The sequence below is a fragment of the Ruditapes philippinarum genome, unplaced genomic scaffold (assembly GCF_026571515.1).
Source record: "Ruditapes philippinarum isolate M1 unplaced genomic scaffold, ASM2657151v2 ctg632_1_1_1_1, whole genome shotgun sequence".
Taxonomy (NCBI): Eukaryota; Metazoa; Mollusca; class Bivalvia; order Venerida; family Veneridae; genus Ruditapes; species Ruditapes philippinarum.
Window position 1 is genome coordinate 1 of NW_026855964.1, and position 24,476 is coordinate 24,476.

General features: G+C 31.9%; 1 protein-coding gene across 1 annotated transcript; it reads left to right on the top strand.

Moving 5' to 3' along the window:
• The first annotated feature begins 4,138 nt into the window (after positions 1-4,138).
• LOC132744975 (cadherin EGF LAG seven-pass G-type receptor 2-like) lies at positions 4,139-23,820 on the top strand. The gene is made up of 18 exons (XM_060733795.1): positions 4,139-4,261; positions 6,725-6,789; positions 7,264-7,329; positions 7,749-7,954; positions 8,911-9,000; positions 9,541-9,654; positions 10,599-10,700; positions 11,317-11,454; positions 11,848-11,929; positions 12,433-12,530; positions 13,150-13,323; positions 16,935-16,993; positions 17,923-17,995; positions 18,989-19,111; positions 19,540-19,595; positions 20,106-20,441; positions 21,126-21,600; positions 22,428-23,820. The coding sequence occupies exons 2-18, from the start codon at positions 6,732-6,734 to the stop codon at positions 22,500-22,502; spliced, it is 2,325 nt and encodes a 774-aa protein (XP_060589778.1). The 5' UTR covers positions 4,139-4,261; positions 6,725-6,731; the 3' UTR covers positions 22,503-23,820.
• The last annotated feature ends 656 nt before the right edge of the window (positions 23,821-24,476 follow it).

The following is a 24,476-nucleotide window of genomic DNA, read 5'->3' on the forward strand; positions in this document are numbered from 1 at the left end:
CGTAAAAGGACACTAAAAGGAATTACGAGGAAACGAATAAAGCATGAATATTGTGCATTTATCATTGTAATAAGTTTGCTAAGAGATTACAATTAAAAGCTGTACAATTGAATGTTTCTGCCTCGTTAGAAATATTTCAAACAAACGATTTTTTAAAAAGAACTTTCCCATTTCACGCGCCATTTTCACAACATACAGTTCATGTAATTGAAGCAGACGAACAATTCGCCTGCTTTTGTTATCAAGATAACATCCTGTTATAATTGTTATATGTTGTACAATTTATTTTCATTGATAATATTATCATGGTACAGGTAATCTTTTACCGATTTGCTTCTATTTCGTAAGTGCGATAATTACAACTGATTAGTTTTTACGTATACACCGGTTGATAATTACTCAAAACAAAGCATTTCCATCACGAACAAAGAATATTTTAACATCAGTTCTCTAAGAAAGCAAACGTGAAAAAATAAAACAATTAAAGCAAAATTTGTTTCTGTTCCAAACGGCAATTGCAAGGGGTTTTTTTCTGTTGAAATGTATTTCCGGCAAATGTTTTCTTGACAATGTGTTTTTGGTATTTGCAATTATTTTATTCCGTGTACTTCTTCCGCACACGAATTAATCATAACTCCTGGTAAAGTTTCACAATGTTTTATTAAAGGAGAGATGCACTTTTAAAATACATTACAGATGAAGTTTAAATCACGCAATCAAACACTGCACATAAAGTGTTGAATTTGGCACTGTCTGTTAGTTGTTATGATAATACAAAACAATACTGTTGAAGATAGATGGAGCTGAGGATGGGCAAGATGGTTGACCTTAACCAAGGACCTATAAAACAGAACATAACTTTTATTTCTTTGATTTGTTCATAGTACATCATCATATACATCATATTATTTCAGGGTAATAAATACATTTCAGTGCGAGCAATCAATGCAATAATATAAAGAGCGGACAGCACTTTCAAGTGTCCGTTTCTTTACACAGTGCACTTTAAAGGTTTGGGTTGAGGGTGGTATGAAGATCTAAAATTCTGTCCATCTGTCCCGCAAAGCGTTTGTTATCAAAGTAACAAACAATGGACGGTTTATACATACAGGTTTTCGGGTGGGTACGTGATGTGCCGAATTGCTTTGTGCCAATTTGGTCAATGGCACGTTTCTAAGATTCTATTCGGATCCATACGCTGATTATAAGTAATTCTCATTGGCAACAGAAAAGGTAACTCCCACTCCTTTAAATGGGAGGGAATGGAAGAGCGTCATCTAAAGACTAAATCTACACGTCTTCCTCTTTTTGCGAACATCAAGTTCACCGGCTATGCAGTGGAGCCTGAATTAAGCTTGGCATTGAATCCGGTGTAACCTGACTTTTGCCAGATCTTTAGATCATGGATAAACAGTAATATCTGCTATTCAGCAATAATTTCAAATGGTCATAGAAGATAGATGCCAAATTTAATTCTTCTAAATTGTGACCTTCAAATGTTCATAATTACACCGTAAACACACTTTCGCAGCTTTAGCATAAAGGATTATATGCATTATTTTTTTTTCCTGTTATTTGTCCCTTTGGTGGTAAATTAAGTAAAATTTCTCAAATCATCAATATAATTGAGCCGCGTCCACGTATGTATTACAAAATCAACATAAGGGTTTTGCGACCAACATGGATCCAGACCAAGCCGCCGCATCCGCGGCCAGTCCTGATCAGGACCATGCTGTTCGCTATCAATTTCTCTATTTGAGATATAAAAGGTTTGGTAAGCGAAACAGGCATTGGGGGTTCGCCTGATCCAAGACTGCGCGAATGCGCAAAGGCTGGTCCTGGATCCAGGCTGGGTCGCAAAAACCCCCTATTAGTTTGGTTTTGTCGTGACGCGGCTCAATTATAAGAGAAAAGCGACTTGCAAGTGAAGACAGCTGTCTGCTGCCCTCTTTAAATGTTGATGGACGAGATGTCGGATTTCCCACCACGTTACTTTTAAACTGTCAGTTTGTTTAGATTTACATGTCGCAAAATATTAGCAATTGATTGCTCATTGAAGAAGCTCTTTTGATTTATCTGTTTTCTTGTTTTTTTCCTTTTCGGCAAATAGTTTGTACTTTAAACGCTTAGCATTCCGAAAATCCATCACGAAAATATTAAAAAATTATTGAATGTATGTTAAAGATTGTAAGAATTTAGCATTTATGCACGATTAATTCGCTATGTAACCTACAACTTATTAGAACCGAACGTTATTAGCCTTTGCATCTTGTATAGAGTCAGGCCAGCCTAGACATTCGTGTAGCCAGACTAGACGCTATACTGATTGCTAACTTACACTAATGTTTCATCTTGAAATTCCCCCAAAATTGGTAACTGGATAATTCCCAAAATGGAAGCTGGACAAATATATTTAAGAAATTCAGAAGTTGATGGGTTTGAAAGAAAAATGGACTTGAAAGTGCTCTCCCCTCTATAGGTCCTTTATTAAGGTCAACCGCCTTGCACGTCTCTCACTAAAACATTTAGTAAAATAACATGATATAATGGGATGTGAAAATGATAAAGCTAACCTCGATGTATTTATTTCATTTATTTATGCTTGTACATCTTTATATTGTCCAAATAAAAAAAACTTGAAAATTGTTGTAAACCATGCATGTACTTCTTTGTTGTTGAATTACTTGCTAATAAAACAGCAAAATGATATGTCCGTATCTTACTGGATGATTGAAATACCTGATGCATGAAACATTAATATCCGAGAATAAATACCGAATAATTCCGAATGTGCCTTTGAACTGTCGAATTTTGCTTACTGCAACCTCAATAAAACGCTCATTATTTTTATTGCACGCTGCGAAATGAGTACAAAGCATATGCGATATATTTTCATATGTTGGAAATACAATAAATTAATTGTTATATGGATAGTATAGGTAATAAATCAAACACCGTTAAAGAGTATTGTTTTACTTTACATTTCAACCACCGGATGGAAACGTATGAACTACTTGAATACAATCAACTAACCGTCTTGAATATAATATAAAAAGATATATCAAATCCTGAATTAAAAGATAATATATATAACGGTTAATACGTATTAAGTAAATTATTGGCGCCTGTGCCTTTAAAGCGTCAATATCTCATCAATCTCTCTGATATATCATTGTTTAATATCATATCCGCTGACCTTAATTATCTTATGATTTGATTGTTATATTGTTATACTCAAAGCCTATAAAATCGTTGATTAAAGAACAATTCATTGATATTTTTTTTCTTTTTATATACATGTATGTTCTTGAGATGAGTTTCCTCGTCCGAAATAAAACATAACATGATATACAGTACACAGTACAACCTGTGGAAAACAACATTCTTAAAAGAAGAAAAAAAAAGTTTGGCTGTTGTTAAGAGGTGTTACTTAAGAAAGTGTTTCAATCATGGTGAAGTTTTATTTTAGGGAACAGTTAATACTGTTGTAATAGAAAGGTGTTGCTGTCATATAGTTGGTCGCTTTGCAGAGGTTACACTGTATTACACTAATTATCGAAAACTTTCGAAAATCTTTCTGTTAGCATATATCATTTTATATGATATCATATTTGTTTATACTCACCCAAGAGTCATTAGAGTCATTCAACGTGCAATTGAAACCTTTCATGTTACTTTTATCTATATTTTTAGGAGTAACCGGAAATATCTGAGTAAAGTTCTGTTGAAGATTCTCGTAATATAAGAAATACACTTCATGAAATAAAAACACATGTAAAAATTAAGCGTTTTTGGAGCCCTCATGGCCGATTGGTTTAAGGTCGTTGACTTCAGATAATTTGCGCCTCACCCCTTTGGGTTCGAGTCCTGCTAGTGACTTTGAAATTAATCTTACTAGGATAATATTAAGCTAGATTAAGGAAGGTCGGTGGTTTTATAAGAAATATATTAATGTGTGTATATTAAAATGTAATACATATAGAAATTACTGAAAGATTAAGAGAAAAAGAACGAGAGCAATATTTGATTAGGATATTAAAGAGATTTTGCTGCAAGAAAAGATTAAATATCTATCAAATGTAAGTTAAGGAATTATAGTGCTTAACAACTTTCTAAGAACCCGTATTAGATACTCAAGTTTTCTTATTCATCCGTCTACTAAACTTTATTTCATTTATTCTACAGTGTTTGATCTACAAGAAGAAGAAAGACTTTTAGTCAACCCTTAACAAAGTTCTGAAATATCTGTGAAAGTTAAATGGTAAGTAGTCGTTTTTGATTGATGTTGTTGTTAGAGATACTCCTCGGCAAATAAATCTTTAAAGTCAAAACTTAACAAACCGGTTTGTTTAAAAAGGCATTAGTATGCAAGTTTGTAAGTGTTTGCTTTTAGAAAGTCGAGGATATGGTCAGTAAGGCACCAGTGTTTAAACTACAACAAAACTTCACTTGCTTATATCACAAACAAAATCTTCTGATATTTTCTTCCTTTAGCAAACAGCTGACGTCTCTCATATGTTCCGCGTTATTTTGATATGATTTGCACCTCGAAAAACAAAATTATAATAAAACGATGTATCGTTATCGTTAATTATTTCGTCTTTGTGTTACCTCGGTATTCTTCGGTGTTCTTCAACATTCTTCGGTTATCAATATTTTCCACATTATCGAACGATAGGATTCGTTATCACGTGCAAAGATAACGTAATCGATTAAAATCACGTGACTAAGTCTTCTATTTTTAAATATTCTTTAAAACTAAAGACTATTATAATGCCATTAGACCTTTAACAAGATAATGAGTTTAAATTTTAAGAAAATCTCTCGTTTTTTTTTATCGTTTAAAGCACTGAGGGTTTTTTTGACATGACGAAACTAAATAATTTTTCGAGATTAACATTCCATTTGATGTGGGTCTAGACCAATAACTTGTGTGCACAATTTCAGGTCATTCGCTCTCTCTGTTTTCCCTAAATAATTATTTTAATTGTGAAAAATGACCCAAAATTGAAAAGCGTTGCAACGCTTTTCACCCAATATATCTAGAAACAGCAAAGAAAAAAAAACGATCTTCAATTCATTTCTGAGTAGATTTGCATATTTTTTTCTGTTTTATAATATAACATATTATTTTACATTATGAAAATAGACTTAAGCTTTTTTTCAATCTAACTGGTTATTTTTCTTAATTCTGAAGAATTCACTTTGTGTTATCTTTCACAAACATGAAGATTTCTCAAAATGTAATATGAATTTATTCCTTGTAGCAGTGTGCTTTTCTATTTTGAGGAGTGCAATATTTTAATTATTGCAACGTTATCACAGAACGAGGCATAAATCTAAGGCTATAACACAATTATCACACCATCATCTCAGAACGAGGCTTATATCTTATATTTTTATCATTATTGTCCTCGTATCACATTTAAATCAACATATTTATTTTCGCATGAAGTCAATTTCAAAATTACCCAAATTTAATCATACAGGCATTTATGCATTGATATTCTATATGTTTGTAAACACTCTGTTTCATTTGTTGAATTATAAACCGAGCATTAAGATATTTTACTTGATAAGACGTGAAATTATGTTGATTTAATAGACACGGCATGTGTTTTAATGGGCATATTTTTGTGCAATTATTCTTAACGATTTCTCCAATTCTGAAGATATATTTACCCCTTAAGTGTTTAATGAAAACTTATGTATTTTCGAGGTTGCAGTAGGAGTTTCTAGGACGTAGTCACGTGCTGGTGTGAGGGACGCTTATTCTATTATAAACGACGTGAATTTCTCCTGTAATTCGTTAAATGTGAAGTGTAAATAATTGTTTTTATTGCATAATCTCTAGCAACAAACATACAGGAATTACAATACAGAATATATCATAAGATCTTTGAAAGGTATCACCATATCTCTACGCAGAGGAAATAAAATACGTCATAAACCAAATCAGAATATATCAACCCGCTGAATAATTTGCTAATAAATATTTGTAAACAAAACAAATGCATTTCGCGTTCTCCATACCACTACGTTTTTAGAATACTTTGCGCATTTTTAAATATTTCTTTCAAAAGAATGAAGCTCATCGTACGAATTGTTTATCTCATGCAAGAGATAAAATATTTGAGTTAATACAATGTCAGAGCGTTGAGGCGATAGTTTCGGGTTTCAAATTTATTATGGTCGTTTGTCATAAAATTTTTGACTTCGCATAAACCGATGGTTTTGTGACAGATAACGTGTTCATGGGACCTATTCAAAATTTGCATGCCCGGTGTCACACTGTATGATATATCGTGAACACGATGACCACTTAAACCGAATTAAAGGCATGTATATCTATTCAGAAAAAGTTGAGCCTATCAAATAATCTGGTATTTGAGAATTTGATACACGGACCCGATGATTTGAAGATTTGTTGATAGTTTGATACTATAATAAGCGAATATCACGCAATCTGAGTTTTTTTATTGTTAGTATTAATGTAACTCTTTAAATAAACGAATAATAAAATACTTTGCCTTCTTATCTGGTAAAATTAAATCTTATAATTAAAATACTTCACATTTATGCATGCATACATGTAATTGTCATATTATATATTTGTTTCAATTCATTACGATACCAAAGAAGGGAGACAACTTTGTTTTTTATATTGACAGTAATATATACAGAGTTACGCCGCATGACAAAAATAACACTTTTTGTCTTTCAGCTCAACAATGTGGAAGGTGCCTTGTTTGATAGTCTCCCTTGTTATTTTACAAGTTCAAGCACTGGGTATGTTACAAATCAAAGCACTTTATTTGTGACTGAAAATATGAAAACAAAATATCAGTATAGCTCAATGAAAACGCAAAATTTATGTGATCAAAAATATGAACAACTGGAAATGACGTTTTTTTTGTCAAATCTGATATTCTGTTAGAAAAAAGGCACAACTTGAATAAGATTTAAAATATATTTTATAAGATTATTATACATGACACAGCCAGAGCTTTTAAGGCCCCGTCTGGGTAACCCCGCTTATTTACCATGTAATAGGTATGAGGGGGTCGGGGTCATCCCCCATCATACCTTACATTTTTAACATATGTTTTACATAATAATCGCGGTTATTAATAAAAATAATATCCTTTTATCAAATATACCTATATACCAGTTAATGTACATATACACAGAGCAAAATTGTTTTGGTACATTTTCGATATACATTTATTTCTACTGTAACGTATTGTTATATTGTATTTTCAGAATTATGCCAGACTCAACTTGGATATGAATATTTCATTCAGAATATCATGGAAAATACTCAACCAAGTAACTTTAATGTCTTTATATTTTGATCTTAGAGTTCATATTTGATCAAATTTATCATATTGATTCTAAGCTTAACTGTGATACACTTTTCGTCAATCGCTTTTTAGTGCCCCACATTGAACCAATCAGTACTAGAATCGTACAAGACCCAAAATTGGGCTCGAACCCATGATACCTAGCTTATAAAGTTACCTTCACAATTTGATCACTGTTCAACTCAAAAGCTTCTTTATTAAACTGATGTTGTTGTTCTTATATATTTTATTTGAACAATTACTTTATTCTATGATCATAATACACTTGTAGAGGAGAAGATTAGGCTATCTAAATTTCATATATTAATCTTGTAATAAAAATCTATTTGAATTTGCATAGCCTAAATTGCTATGTCCATCCATTCTTAACCTTCTTCTTTTCAGAAACTGTTATTGGTCACGTGATCATCGAGGGTGACGTCAGCCAGATAGAAATAGTCCAGGCTGAGCATAGCTATTATTCGTTTAACAATTTAACCCGAAATGTGACATTAGAAAACGAACTGAATACTGATCAAAACGCGGAAGAGATACCACCTCTTATACTTAATTGTAGAAAAGTTGGAACATCGCAGCAGGAATCAGGCTGGGTATGTCACAATTGTAGTTAGTTACGTCACAAACGACGATTTCAGACAAAATGTAAAAAAAAAATGTTATTCTTCTGCTATCTCCAACGCAGAGGTCTCCCCTTACATGATTAGTTACTTGCCATTGCGCAAACTGGTGCGCGGAGAATGATTTTTCTGTTCATAATATGAGACAAAAACAAACTTTAACGTAACATGATGGTGACGTGACATCATCACACGTAACGTTTTCAATGTCTTGTCTATATGTATATCACGTTAATATTATAAAAAATGATAATTTATTACATCATATCTGCAGATGATTAAAGTTTGTTTCAATAGTAAAGGTGCTAACAACTATCCAATAGATTTAAGCAATCTTTATTAATTTATATTTACCACATAGTTATAATACATTGCACAATTCCTTTATAATAAACAGTGACAAAAAGTAGATATATTTTCGTTATACTGAATAGAATAAAAATATATAGAATAATGGAATCCCTTAAGAAAGTCGAAAAAGGCCAAATTGCAAATATCGCAGACTCGATTTTGATTGACCCTGCTCATAGACTGTAGGGATTAGTGCTAGCTACCGTCTACGCCCCCTAAAACCGGTTTAAGCAATAATATGTCTATAATAATTTTTATACGAAAGATTGATTGGGACATTTCAACTTTATGAATTTCCGATTTCCTCATCGTGAATTCATAATTTGAACTTGATTTTATCTTCACAAAGTTGAAATCGTAAATTCACGAAGTTGAAATCGTGAATTCACGAAGTTGAAATCGTTAATTTACACATTTGAATTCGTAAATTCGTGAATTTGAAATCGTGAATTGATGAAGATGAACCCGAGTATTGGCAAGTTGAAATGTCACCACCGGTCTTTCGTACTTATATGGTATAAGGTATAGGTCTTGTATTTCCATTCATATATATATATATTAAAATTTCTAAATTTCAGCTACAGATAATTGTGAATGTCTTGGTAACTGATTGGAATGACAACCCACCAGTGTTTAATTCCAAACAACATAATGTATCTATCTCCGAGGTAATGTGCCTTAGATATTGTCCAGCCTTTTTTTCTGTAAAAGTTTTCGCTGGCATGCATTTTCGTGCAGTTTAAAGATCATTTATGATTTAATGAGATAAAATTTGAGTTTCTAGCTGTCTTGGTTGTTTTTAATTATATCCATTCTAAACACTTTAGATGTGTTAGTTTTTAGATAAGCAATGATATTAAATATTTGTAATATTTATGGTAAATTAAATGCATGTTTCGAACATTCTTAACTTTTTCAAATTAAACATACTTGCCGACCTACCATATAATCTAAATCAGAACAGTTAACCCTTAACCTGCTATATTTCTATAATGGATCCGTCCACCTTTGAATTTGAAACAGTCAATTCAAAGTTCAAGGGATTTCAATAAATTGAACTGACAACAGTATAGAGCATGCCTGGTCAGACTGCATGGATGTGCAGACTGGCCTTGCTCTATACTGGTCCCAAAGGCTGAACACATTTAGTTCCAGCAGGTAAAGGGGTTAAACAAACTAAAACTATTTACATGTGATGTAATTTTCAGGATTCTCCAGTTGGAACAACAGTTTATTCCGGTATAAGTGCTACAGATGCGGATAAAGAATTCGGCGGAAACAGCCGATTGACTTTCCGAATTATCCCGAACCAAACGTATTCTGTAAGTTACTGTGTTTAATAAACTTTAAGAAACCTTCAGGGCTTTTAATTCAGTTAGAGAAGTGTGTATAACATTTTGACATATTGGTCAGCTATTATGTACATTAACGAAAAAAAAAATACTTTAAGAAAGATACATTCAATGAAATGATTCGAAGCAACTAACTTACTGAACCGTTTATTTCAAACCACTTGCTCCTCACCGCTGTGGGTTCGAATCTCGCCAGTGTCTTTGAATTATTTCAGTTGATGAAGCCATCCAGCTGTTGTTTACGGAATGCCGTTAGGGCCATTGCCTATTTATGTGTTGATCTGAAACGCGATAGTCGATAGTACGATGGTGAAAACGCGAAATCACGAAACTACGATGGTGAAAACGCGACAGTACGATGGTGAAAACACGATAGTTTATCGCGTTTTCATTATCGTACTGTCGCGTTTTCATCATCGTACTTTCGCGTTTTCACCATCGTAGTTTTAGTGATTTCGCGTTTTCACCATCGTATTATCGACTATCGCGTTTCAGATCAACACATTCATAGGCGATGGCCCTAACGGCATTCCGTAGTTGTTCTACTCAGGTGCCCGTTCACCATAAATAACGCACGAATAGGGCACCTGAGGTCTTCATCCATCAATAAGCTGGAAAGTCGCCATATGACCTACACTGCGATGGTGTGACGTTATTAAAACCAAGTTATCAAACACTAACTGATAGGTCTCATCAAAAGCGTGAAGCAAATCATTTTAGATTGGAAACTTAAAATCATAATTATGAAGTTGAGCACCTTTTATTGAAATCATAATTAATATATTCTATGTTTAACTGAGATTATAAATGAGGTTTTTCTTTAAATTATTGTATACGTTTATTTATAAAGATATAACTTAATTTTTATGAAACATAAGTTAACATTTCATTTAATTTGGCTGATTATATTTCAGGATTTTTTCCTAATGGAAGTGATAACCAAGCCTATAATAACGTTGGGAAAGCCGCTAGATTACGAAACGATAACTAAAATGATAATTTTAATTGAAGCAACGGTAAGTGTGTTTTTTCTGTCAACACAAATGACATGTGTAATATTTTAAAATTCATTTTAATATCAAATTTTAGAAATATCCAAATGTGAATACCATGAGTTTATATTCAATTCTTTTTTTTCAAAAAGTGATACTCGTTATTACTTTTGACTGCGTATTTTGATAAACACGTGATTTGCATCATAGTTGAAGTAAAGGCGGTCCTGTAAGACGTTAAAGCTACTATCCCACACTTTGAAGTTTAGGCGTTTTTGAATTAAAATATCATCAAAACATATAATTTCACCACAGGCTTGTACATTTGTATGGAACTAGAAGATTAAAACATGTCTGGTCCGACGGAAAAAAAAACAACATCTAAACGTTTATCATGCTGAATGTAGAAACTGCAAATTTTACTTCTATGCATATTTAATGACTGTTAACATTTTTTTTAGATCCGTTTTGTGTGGAAGAGTAGCTTTAAGTTGTTATATATTCTTATACCATAGTGGCCTAAAATTCTTTTTGCAGTCACTTCTGGTAACGTTTTTTGAATGTTCATAAATAAAATGAAATGACACAAATGGTCTTACTATAAAGACTTAAGGCATTGTTTGCCGTTTTGTTATTACAGGATTCGCCAGCTGCTAATCGAGGCGCTCAACAAACTTCCACGGCAACATTGACCGTGAATGTTATTGATGCCGATGATTTGAACCCAGTGTTCTCCGAGAAAACATACAGAGGTGTTATAAGTGAGGACGCTAAACCTGTAAGTCCACCTTCATAAATCGATCACAATATATCATACAGTTTTATATAAATCTTAAATCGATCACAATATATCATACAGTTTTATATAAATGTTTACATATGTTTCTTCATATATTATTGTATTATTTATATATTTGCATAGTTAGTACTCAGCATAAAATAAATAAATATGTAATAATGTAAAATGTATTTAGAAACAACAAAAAAAAAAAAATAAATAAATGAACAAATAAATAAATAATTGTTCATCCGTCGTCATTTTTTTCTTTACATATGTCGATTTAGAAATTTTCTTATTTATGATAACATGTTCAAGTCTTTCCTTTTATTTATTTGTGTATTGTATAGTAGAGAGTTTACTTACGTTTACATGTTTTGTTTGTGGTTTCAGGGTACTATTGTCAAAGTTACGTCTCAGATTATAGCACGTGACCCAGATTCTATGAATGTTCCAGTTACATACAGACTTCTCGGTAATTCCTATTTTCCTATTCGATTCTAATGTAGAAAATAATGTAGGCCTTTTCAAAGTAAGAAAGAAATGTCTTATATTAAGATTTATTTTTGAACATTCAACTGTCGTCACTTATATTTGGCACACAAAGTTTACATTGACGAGTGTATGAAAATACACTTAGGGAGAAGGCCTACTGTTGATAATTAAAAATTACAAATATTGAACTGTATCGATAGTATATATCCTATAAAAATGTGCAGACACTTGGGGTTTGGAGCTCAAAACGCCTTAAAATCCACACCCAAATTTTTTGCGCAGAAAAAGACTACAAATGCAAACTGCAGATGCCACGAGCTGTATGGTAACTCTAAAAAATTGCCCCGTACATCTTCTTTGCTGGCTTATGTTTTATTATTAAGTTTCGCCAGGGCATTAGATTAAATTGATGGTCCCAAAAGCTTTTATTCTCATCAAAACTTTTCCATGTTTTTCCATATGCTTGATTTTATATCCCTTCAGATCCGTATGACTTTTTCGCCATTGATAACACGACGGCAGTCATTAAGAACAAGAGGGTGTTTGATGTAGATGTTCCTACACTCACTGTTGTTGTGTTGGTAAGCCTTGTTCATAACAGAAACAAAGATGTTGTAATATTAAAACTTATATTTTACGTCTAACGCACGGTAAAGTAGCCCTTACGTCGAGTGTAAAATTATTAGAATTTGGTCAATAAGTACATATTAAATATACATTTATTTAGTGTAATATTTGTTATATTTTGAAACATATGAGTTATCTTTTAGTTAATACATTTTTGGAAGTGTAAACTGCAACATCTTTCACTTTTGACAATGTGTTCTTTTCTAAGTCGCGTTCTGATAATTATCTTGCTACTGGCGGCAACTGATTATCTTCACGTGCGGCCAGTGCAGACAAAGATCAGCCAGCATTTGATCATAGTCTGCCCATTATTTAGTCTGTTCTAATTTTGAAAAAATACACAATCATGCGAATCCAAATTTGTATTGTTTTGTCCAGATCTAAATATCCACGTTTCTATTTAATTAAGATATAAATTAAGATGGTATTCGTTGACAATCACCAAGAGTGTAAACGATTCGTGCTACCTATTTTAAGGCTGTGATGATATCATTTTTAAATAATGTACTAATAAATTTATGAACAAAAACAAATATACATTACACGTGTATACCTTTATTTTACATCTAACAGGCGTCACAAGTGGATAATGCAAATAGAGAATGGTTTGCCATGTTGACAATCACCATATCGGAAGCAAACATCAATGCTCCAAGCTTTACAAAAACCATATACAAGGTCACGAGGACAGAGCTGGAACCAATCGGATCCGTTCTTATAACAACGACAGCCAAGGACCCGGATTTTGTAAGTTTCTATTGATAGAACAATTCAAGATTTGTGTGCTAAAAGTTTGTCACAGGAAAAACATTTAGAATTATAAATGAGCTACGTAGCAAATATATTCACGCATTTCTTACATTTTGTCACAAATTTTGCGCATTTTTTTTCTGTTTGTTTTTTACTACAAAGTTATTTTCAGTCTTGACAAGAATTCGGGTTGTCTTTAGTGATATTTTGCAGACTTTATTTATTTACCGTACACGTACTAGATTTTTAGTCTATCTTACATTTTTGACATACAAATTTACCAGAACAGCTATTCTTTACTTATAACTTGCAAATCACTATAAAGAAATAGTTCGAAAAATATTTAAGAAAGTGATGTAAAGTATATATATCTTATAAATAAAGTTTCTGTTTTATATTGAATGAAAATAAGCAATAGTTAAGCGATATACAGATATACACTGTAGAAATAATGGATTTTGTAATAAAGTCTAAATAAGTAATGGTTTGAAATAGATTAGATGGAACTAAGAATATAAGTGATTCAGCAGAATCAAGTTTACAACTAGAGTGTAACCTGTTCAAAGCAACACCCTTTTTGAGAGACATCAAATTTGGTCGTTGCCGAGAGGTGTCGCTCTAGAAAGGTTAAATTTATAGCAAAGTCTTGCATTTGGGAAGAATTTTAACTGTTGTTATCGAGAGGTAACCGCTCTACAAAGGGGGTCGTTATACAGAGGTTACACTGTAGTTGTGAATTACATATGCATTTATTGAAAATAGATTGAAATGTTTAAGGCAGTAGCGCTTATATTTATAAACTTGTAATTCATAATCAGATGTTTTAATATATTGTTGTATAATAATTATAACACTATATGGTGATGTAATATGAATTGATGTAAACAAATAGAAATGTGTAATGATTCAGAAAATTCTGACATGCAATGAAGCTCTTATTATTTCTAAATCACAAAAAAAGATATTTATTAATAATGAAAATAATCAAAGGTGTCTTTCTTGACTTCAGAATGACGTTTCACACTTGAAAACATCTTTCTGTTCTTATAATGTTTTCTTTTCAAAATCTGTTTCACATATTATTTTTTTATATAATGTTGTCTAAATTCAGTCAATTCATATTGCATTTTACTTCCCATACAGTGAAAACAAACGACAAAAACAACCGAGAATTTTTCAATTTGAACCAACAACTAAGTGTTGTCTGCTGCAAAAACCATTAAAATTAATGTTTGTCGCTTTTGCAGAACATGGCCCTACACAAGGAAAATGTATTTAATGGAGTTGAAATATGTACATTGTACCTCGCCTGTTTCGAAGAAAAAGTCGAGCTATTACGATCGCTGCGTCGTCGTTGCCGCCGTTGTTGCCATGGTCGTCTTGCAAAACTTTAATATAGCCCATTATTCAAACATTTAAAATTATGTAACTTGAAATACTTGTTTATCTTGACAAGATGCATAATTCTGAAGGCTTTAATTTTTTAATTATGTCCCTTTTAATGGAGATTTTTTGTCAAAAGTGGTTAACAGACGAGCGTTAACACCGCGTGCGGTCCTTTTGTTAATTACAATAACTGTTCTTATTAAAACAGACCTTGGTTTGGTTAAAAAGGGGAGCGGTGGCCTAGTGATTAAGTTGTCTGCCTCTCAACTCAGAGATTATGGATTCGAGCCCTACTCGAGTTACGACCATGTTTTTTCATATGACTCCAGTACTGGTTGGTTCCAAGAAGCGGACTCGAAAGGCATTAATATAAGTTGCAAGAACTTGTTTCCTTATCTAGCTTAAATAAATATGTTTGAATCAAAACAGACCTTCTTGGTTCAAAATGAAAAATTCTCTAATATTATTTGTGGTGCATGTTTTAGTTTGCTTTTTTATATCTTGGTTCAGCGCTGTAGACAGTTAGAGATTTACGTTGAAATTGTTCTGTTTTTCAGAAAACTATTACAGTACGGGTAGCTTGGTATACTCTATCTGGTCTCCCTGCTTTTACTTCCGGTTTCAGCTCGCTAGTTTCTTTTTCTAATATTAACCATTGCTATCCATGTATATTTTGAACTTATTTACCATATTTCCACATATGAATTAAAAGTTCACGCTATTTCTACATCGCTAACATAATGCATTTGATGGCCCAAATCATTGATAGTTATAACAATACTTCCGTTTTAGCATTTGAAATAATATGCTATGATAAAATATTTCGCAAGTTTATCGTTTCTTGCTCTAGCTTGTGTTTCATTGAGCAGTCATTGTTTAGTACTGGTTGGTTCCGGGAAAGGAATAAGCTTATAAGCTTATAGCTTCCTACACAATCACACTAAAATAACTTCTTAAAAAAACTAAGTTAAACGTATATATATCACTTTACCATTTTTGTATTTCCTAAACACAAAGTTTGTATAATGCTAAACTCTATACATTTCATCACTGACAATGGTAATCTAAAACAATTAACAAACATCTATTATCAATACATTTGGGTATTCCTTAAAAAGTTTTGAAAGACGGAATATTCGTCATGAAATTTCAATTTTTTAACCTGTACCACTGAAATTTTTTTAAATGGACTTGTCCATCTTTCAATTCGGACAAAACCATTCATCATTTAAAGGGTACATTTAAAAAAATATTGAAGTGCAGATCTTGATCAGACTGCAAATTATCAATACATCTGAGTATTCCTTAAAAAGTTTTGAAAGACGGAATATTCGTCATGAAATTTCAATTTTTTAACCTGTACCACTGAATTTTTTTTAAATGGACTTGTCCATCTTTCAATTCGGACAAAACCATTCATCATTTAAAGGGTACATTTAAAAAAATATTGAAGTGCAGATCTTGATCAGACTGCAAAAATGTGTCCAAACTTTAAGCATGTGTAAATTCAGTCGCCGCCAGCTGGTTAAGGGTTAATATAAGGAGCCTTTGCAGTTATATTAGTTACATTTGTGAGCATTCGAATTATCATTTCAATTGAAAAATCGCTTTAGCTATTGGTATCCCCCTGATTTAGCTTGCTAAGCACTAAATATTATCAGCTTCCCTTGTAAATTAGTAGTTTTTTTTCATCATTTTTTCCATATTGTCAAGAGCCAAACCCTTTGTATTATTGTTGATGATGTACGTTTTTGCCCCCCGCCCCCATCCCCAATAATTTATTTGATGTATCTGTGTTTTTATTTTATTTTGAAAAAAGAACAATCCAAAACAACAACAATTATTATTTATTAAAGTTTTATTATTTAAAATATATTTAATCATTTCCACAAACACCTCTTCATATCTAAACAAATCCATTCTTTATACTATTGTTATTTTGTAAATAACCGTATTTGCTATCATTTCTAAATACATTTTGTTTTCATTGTTGATTAGATATTGTTTTAACTAGCAGATGATGTAACATGTTCAATGTCAATAAAGTAAAATAATTTTAAATTGCAGTTTTGAAATTGAAGTTAATTATAGTCTTAGAAAATGTTCAGACACTAAATTATTAAAAGCTCTTGTAGTATTTCTTACAGAGTGACATCATTGTTCACTTTCTTTTGTTCCATGTTGAATGATTGTATTAAAAGAAATATTTTGTTTTATTACAGGGTACAGTCCTAAAGTATGCCATTGTTGAAAATAACGAGTTCTTCAGTATCGACCAAAGGTAAGTTGGTGTGAATATATGACGGCTATTTAAAATATCTGCAGTTTCTTAAGAGAAATAAGAGACATTAATGTGCATATAGCATGATATAATAATGAACAAAAAAAAGTTTATTTAACATTTCTGCTTATTGTTATATATCATACTATTTATTTTTGCTTGACTATTGAAAGAGTTGTAGAGCTATCTAATTGACAATGAGTCCCTCGTCGGTGTAAAACCTAGTTATTGCTTTGCTTGCATCTTTGTTCCTTATTCAGTTAAAAATTCTTAGTTAGAGAGATTCTTAATTCTAGCATAGAGATTTCATTAATTTATTTTCATGAGAAATCTTTAAATCTTTCTTCACGACTCTTTTTCACTTACTTATCATGAACTGGGAAAAGTTGGACCTGTTTTCGTCCGTGTGACAACTTTGTTACTGTGGCCACCGTTGTCAAATGGTTTATGTCTGTAACTTCGAATTATTTGCCAGCACGTTGTGACAGCTCAGTTATTGTATGTTTAAATACGTTGGTGCCTCCTATTTAAAGTATCTAGCTTCAAATAATTTGCCAGCTTTCGGTGTGACATCTCTTTCTTTTATGTATAAAACACTTGGGAGCTCTGAAGTTAAATTTCAACGAAATGCCTTATTTTCGTATATTTGCTACATTCAACTATCATTTAAATAGATTTGGTAAGTGAAATATTATTTCTTGGATTAAAAATGTGTTTCTACGGAATACATTAGATGTACAATTAAGTACGCTCTGACGTTGTTCAAGAAAGGTATGGTTCAAATGGGTTCAAGTAAAAAAACGACTCTCTACATTGTTTAGTCTAAGCTTATGGGCTGTGTTCCTAAGGTCTCTTATAAATAATATAAAAACAAACTGCTTAGCGGAATATTCAGATTGGTAAAATATAAAGATGAAGATCCATATCAGGTACGGCATCGAGATCCAGAGTATTGCTCAAGATGGTGCCCTTAAAATAAGATTATTTGTCGTCAAAACTTACGTAATTAGCACTGTAAATGGTTCACTTTATTTCCTTATCCAATTAAAACGCGTTGATATTCGGTATTTGTTTGGTATTGAAGAAGATACTTTAACACGTCGCATGACGTCATATATTATTTCATTCAACCAAAAGACGTCATACAAATTATTTTTCCCGCACTTCAGCAAATTCTCCATTGTTCTTTTTTGTATGAATATTTTCGAAACAAAGTTGTTAATTTTTTTAATCAGTCTTAGAGTTCATATACATTTTTATTTATATTGATAATTATACTAGTAGTAATGATTATCAATTACGTTAATTTTGAAAATAAACAACCATAAAATTTACATTAACATAAACTAATTCTTAAAAATTGATCTATTTGTAACTGTGACCACGGAAATGAGATTACACGCGTATACCGCGTCCAGAGTGTTTGATTTATGCAAATGAGCTGTGGTCATATACATGTATATCCACGTCCGTTGATAATTTACGATTAAAACAGGCATGATAATGAAATAGCCTTCATTTAATTGTGAGCTTTGGTTTACAATAAACAGGAGATTAAGTGGTATTAATTGTATTTTGAATTTGAGAAATATTACACCTATAGTATTTTAGATGTTATTGTTTTACTATTATATTTGATAAGGATATCGTCTGAATTTTTTTAGCATTTGTTTTTAACAATTAGGGTTAATACATGAAGATCATTCAGTTTTATGTTTTGATGAGTGATCGAAAGGTTGTTTCAATTCATGGACGTTCTAACGTTTGAGATTGTGCTTTGTTGGCGCTATTTTTTAAAAGTGCCGTCGGCTTCTTTATTATATTCATTTGAAAATCTATGTGCTTACGTAACAAAAAATGACGAATTGTTATTGCTTCTTCGCATATTTCTAAGACTTTCTGAAGAGTTTAACCAAACCATAGCATCAAGTTTGATAAATGCTTAACTATTACATTAATAACATACAATACCACCAATATCCATTGCTTCTTCAGACGGCGCAGACGAGAGTTGAAATCACCGTTCTAGACGTCAATGACAACAACCCTATACTAAATGTACCAGGTGTAACGTTCAAAGCGGAGAGAGTCAAAGGATATGTCATTACCCAAGTTTCCGTAACTATCTTTTATATTTTTAGTTTCATACTTTTAATAACAAAGCTTTGACATGTTTTATGGCTAAGATTAAACTATTTAAATATAGTATATAGATCTACATGATATTAAGATTGCAATTTTCAAATGAAAATCTCTTAGAAATAGCTAGAAAACAACTTGGACAAAAATTTGGCTACATTTTCTATTCTTTTGTAGTTGTACAAACAAAATATTTTCAACACTATCTAAAATGTAAAATAAATTGCGTATTATAATGGATATATTTTTCATTTCTTATTCTACAATGATACACAATGGTAAGAGATATTTCTCCAAGTAATTATCTGTACATACCTTATAAACAGAAATGTACTGGTATAAAATTCTATACATATTTTAATGTAAATGAAACAACTTCACACTAATTTTGTGTCTTGTTTTTATAGGCAGATGATGACGATACAAGAAACGTCCTACATTTTGAACTGAGGAGTAATACAAAGTAAGTTCCTTTTCTTATGTTAAGATTGAAGAAATTAGTGCCTTTCGAATTTAAGTTAATTGAACCACATTGAACCTTTGTAGAATGTGTTAAGATTGTATCTTTATAGCATAAAAGTATCACAACATTCCAACACGTTGCATATCACTGAGGTTTTTCTTGACGTGAATGGACTGTATTAATTTTTCGAGATTCGTATACCATTTCATTTAAGTGTGGATCAGAATTTCACATTCTTCACTCACTTCTTTTTCCAAAAAATAATTATTTTTTTGGGCAAAATTACCAAAAACTGAAAAGCGTTGATGGCAATAAAACCAGTCGTTTCTTTTTTATTTTTCCGTTGGCTTTCTTTTAAACTCATAGTATTGCTATTTCCCTAACACGAGTTGACTTTAACTTAAATTTTCGTCTTTTTTGTAAATCTGATAAACTATTTTTTCAATCTTTTATCATAATAAAGCTGAAATAAAATGTATTTAATCTAACTTTTTATTTTATTCGCAACAGTTTATTTAAAATAAACTACGACGGAGAAATTACTGTTCAAGCCGAACCGGAACAACTCTCATTGGATCAATACTCACTCCTTGTTACGGTTCTAGACGACGGGGAACCCCCAAGGGAATCCTCGAAACAAATTGACGTCATATTCCCAACTCTTGGCAGTTCGTCGCGACCAGTTACGACACCGGCTGTTACCAAGACAACTGAGGGAAAACCTCGAGAAGAAGTAACGGTAACACCGACATCAGATGGTGACAATATGCTAACTATTGTTATGGGAGCGATTGCTGGGGTGCTCATGGTTGTTATAATAATACTCATCGTTTACATTGTATGGAAGTAAGTGAAAATTGTCCGTTATTTTTTCCTTTATCGCCAAATATTTAATGCAGTGGAATTTTAAAAGGCACCATTGGGGTTGTTTGAAAAGACTCGATTTGATTTTCTTCCGAAATGTTTGTAGCATTTTGTGTTATTCAGGACCAATCAGCTGTGTGCAAAATTTCTGGTCATTCGCTCTAAATTAATCATTGACATTGTGCAAAATAAAGTGATTAAACGCTTTTACCTCAAATCGCGATAAGAATAGCATTTTGAATATTTTTGTTACATATGTTCCGTATTAACTGCGCATGCCCATATGATGTAATAGGAGTTTTATATTTAATATTATAAGCCTTTTATACCTCTGTTGATATCTTTGGCAATAAGAATAGTTATAGCTTTTTCAAATTAATATTTTGTCTTGAAGTAAAAATACTACTTTGTTTAAATTTTGCTACTGTCATAAGGTAATAAGCATCTAACATGCTCTTAAACATTTTTAAATGTTATAAAACCTATGTTAAAAAAGCAATCGTTTCTGCTTTAAAGAACTTTTCATTCACCAAGCACAAGTTAATTTATCAAAAAGTAGTTTAAAAGTACTAGTAATTATTGGCAGTCATTTTTATTGAATGGTAACAATCAAATTAATCTGAATTCTTCCCGTACTAGTAAATTTATTTCCAAAAATATTTTCAGAAACAAAAGGACAAAAGAGGAGCTGGACAGAGCGAGGGCTCCTAGAAGTCATGCAGCTCAAGGACTTACATATCGACAAGCGGAAGTACCAGATGACCTTCCGAAAATGGATTTAAGTTACGCAGACGACACTGATGGTATTTCCGATTTCGGAGCAACAACTATTCAAGAAAATCCGCTGAGGAAACCTGGTGTTAACCAAGGATATTTACAGAGTAGTGGATCCGAAATGGATCGTGATGTCAGTGAGATTGAAGTAGAGACTGCTGTCGTTCCGTATGACGACGATTATGGATATCCGTCAAATCACGGAACTTTCCGAACATTTCACGGAGATGATACGACGAGTAACGAGTCTAACCACAGTGATAGCACCGGCGGTAGCCAACGGGTTCTAGTAAATGGCAATAAAAAAGATGTGAATAAAATGACGAGTTGGGACAGTGACGATAAAATACATCCCCAGGGTGCTGAGGTAAATTTTAACGTTAACATTATTGTTTCAAATTTTCCATAAAATACAGTATCTTTTTTCACAAATTAAAACCTCGTTAAAGTTGACCAAACACGGACTTCACTTCACTTAGATTATTGCCAATAGCACAATATTCACTAACAGCAAAAACGTTAGTATACTTTCTCAATAGATTGTGAAATGTTTTATTATATTTGAAATCATGGCGTTTGCCTTAGTCTTAGTAAACATATAGTCTCGATAAATTAATAATCCATTCAAGGGATATATCATATGTATATTATTGTAATAAATGTTAAATATGGAAAATTATTTTGTAACGTGATTGTAAACAACATGCAAATTTAATTTTGAGAGTGTTTGGAGCAATATTGACTGGGCCTCACAATAATAGAGGCCTGGCAGTCTGCACGTGTGTCCGGACTGTATACCGTTTTAAACTTAGCTTTAAAAAATAGCATCTTGATATATTTTGTCTCTCGCAATAACAATAAACATGTATTGGTTATAGAAGCATACTGTGGTTTTGGATAAAAAGACTTTTCCAGTTTTAGCTGTAAAAATTTTAGTTTTATCCCGCCTTTTCTATTCTTTGCTTTGTCAACTGCCAACAAATAGTATCAAAAACTATAAACTTGGTCAGCCAGGGGCTTTGTATCATCCTGGTATAGTTTTTGGATAACCAGTCAGCCAATTAACATAGAAATGTAAAGACTGGAAAAGTGCACTGCATTCTTTTAATAAGAATGACTCGTACAGTTTTTATGTGTTTCTGTTGTCAAAGGGCAAGGAACTGTGAACATAATGTTTTTTGTTTTTATTTTCAGAAATTGTTAGATTCCAAAAGTAGTACAGCCTCCAGGACGAAAAAAGAACGACCGGAAATAACAGTTTATTTCTGATACTTGTAATAATTATGTGATTATTTTTGTTAATAATACTTATAAAACCATATCAAATTGTTTTTCTTTTTCTAAAAAATATTCTTTATGTTAGTAGAAAAAAAATAGAATTTATATTTTAAATACATGTACTTAATTTTAAGAAATCAATTAAGACATATTGAAGATAAATGCCAGAAAGCAAAACACGGCGATAATGCTCAACATATCATAAATTACTCTTTTTATTCTGTAACATATGAAACAACATACATACGAAAGACTATGAATCCAGTTTCATTGAAAAAAAAAATCTCTATTCTAATAAAACTAAAAATCCGAAGGTTCATTCAAACCTGCATCATTTTCAATTTTCCTTTCCTGGGCATTCTTTTAGTTTTCTATTTTTTATATCTTACGTGCTTGATTTGATACATTTTTGTTGTTTTTGTACATTCATATTTCATTTGTGTACATATAAAATCATTTATAAATACTCAGAATTAATTGAAAATTTACAGCAATTTTAAGTTACCCTGTACATTGTATTTTGAACATCTATTCCGATCATGTAAGTAAGTTTTTGTATACATTTATACATTTATCAATAATAGTGTTTTGTTTAGCTGAAATTACTGTTACATTTCATTGTCTATTTCTTAGATATATTTATGCCATTTTTATGATATTAATGCATTTGAACGTATGCTGTGTTTCATTAAACAATCTGCCCATATGGCAATATCATTAGCATAATGTGATACATGTACAAACATTTTGCTCTTCCATTATTGACAGAGGTATGAACATAAATTTACATCACAGAACTTCTGATTGACTTAATTTGGTAAAATTCGTAACCATTGTTGACAAACAAACTTCATTATAAATTCTTTAGCCTGAGATTCAGGCTTTGATATTTAATCTTATTAATAACATACGAGCTATTTCCTACTAATTCGTGTTTTTGATGTCGATTTGCCGAACAGAAGCACATAAAATCGAAAGACTAAAATCCAGGCTACAAACTCTTGGTTATTATGAAATTTGAGCTTTTGCTAAGAATAAACTCAAAGTTAAAATTGAAAATCCTTTATACATTCCTTGTACTTAGATATTTTTTCAATTAAGAATATGATTTTTCTGTTGTAATCTACGCATACATACATTATCTTGCCAAAAATAAATTGTGTCATTGTTTATATTAAAGTCATATCATAATTCCGAATGTTAACATTTTGTATTTCATGTTTCACCTTGTTTTAATGGATGTATCTTTTAAGTTGTTTTCATTACGGAATGATACAGCGAGATCGGAAATAAAGAGATAATATTATTATGTAACAGTTTGTTTTATCCATTGTTCATTTGGTAATTGAACTCCCTGAAGCTAACCCGTTGCTGTGCGGTGACCCCTGGGTACCATTGAAATGTTTGATTGTTTGGTTTCACAGCGCACCAACACAGTGTAGATCATGTGGCACCGAAACCGGAGATAAAAGCAACCTCACACCCACAAGGTGCACCTTTTATATGTGTAAAGTATGTTTGGATTTGTTTCGACAACGGTCAATGAGAGAGCTATGTTCTTGAACCGTCTCCTCAATTGTCAATCTTTTAACATACGAAACGTTCTGATCAGGCGTCCGTTCTTGTTCTTGCTATAACAATACAGGAAGGTACACCTGAGGTCTTCCTCTTCCAGTAAAGATAGAAAGCCGCCGTATGACCTGTACTTTCAAATTGTTCGACGCCAATAGGTTTATGTTAGTGCAAAAATCGTATACACTCTCTGTAAAACAAAGGGATTAAGAAAGCCGATGATCAAACAGATTGATTTAAAAGGCAATCGTGGTATCATGGAAGATATCCTGATTCGCTACGAATAGATAGGCTTCAATATGCTTATACCAAACACAATTATTAAAAAAAAATTGATTTAACATTTATAGAAGAGAAATTTATCATTACAACAATGTTGCATGTTGCCTTTGA

Coding starts and splice junctions, on each gene's coding strand:
- LOC132744975 (XM_060733795.1), top strand. CDS start 6,732: ATGTGGAAGGTGCCTTGTTTGATAGTCTCCCTTGTTATTTTACAAGTT. Junction 7,955..8,910: donor CGCAGCAGGAATCAGGCTGG/GTATGTCACAAT, acceptor TCTAAATTTCAG/CTACAGATAATTGTGAATGT. Junction 19,596..20,105: donor GAACTGAGGAGTAATACAAA/GTAAGTTCCTTT, acceptor TATTCGCAACAG/TTTATTTAAAATAAACTACG.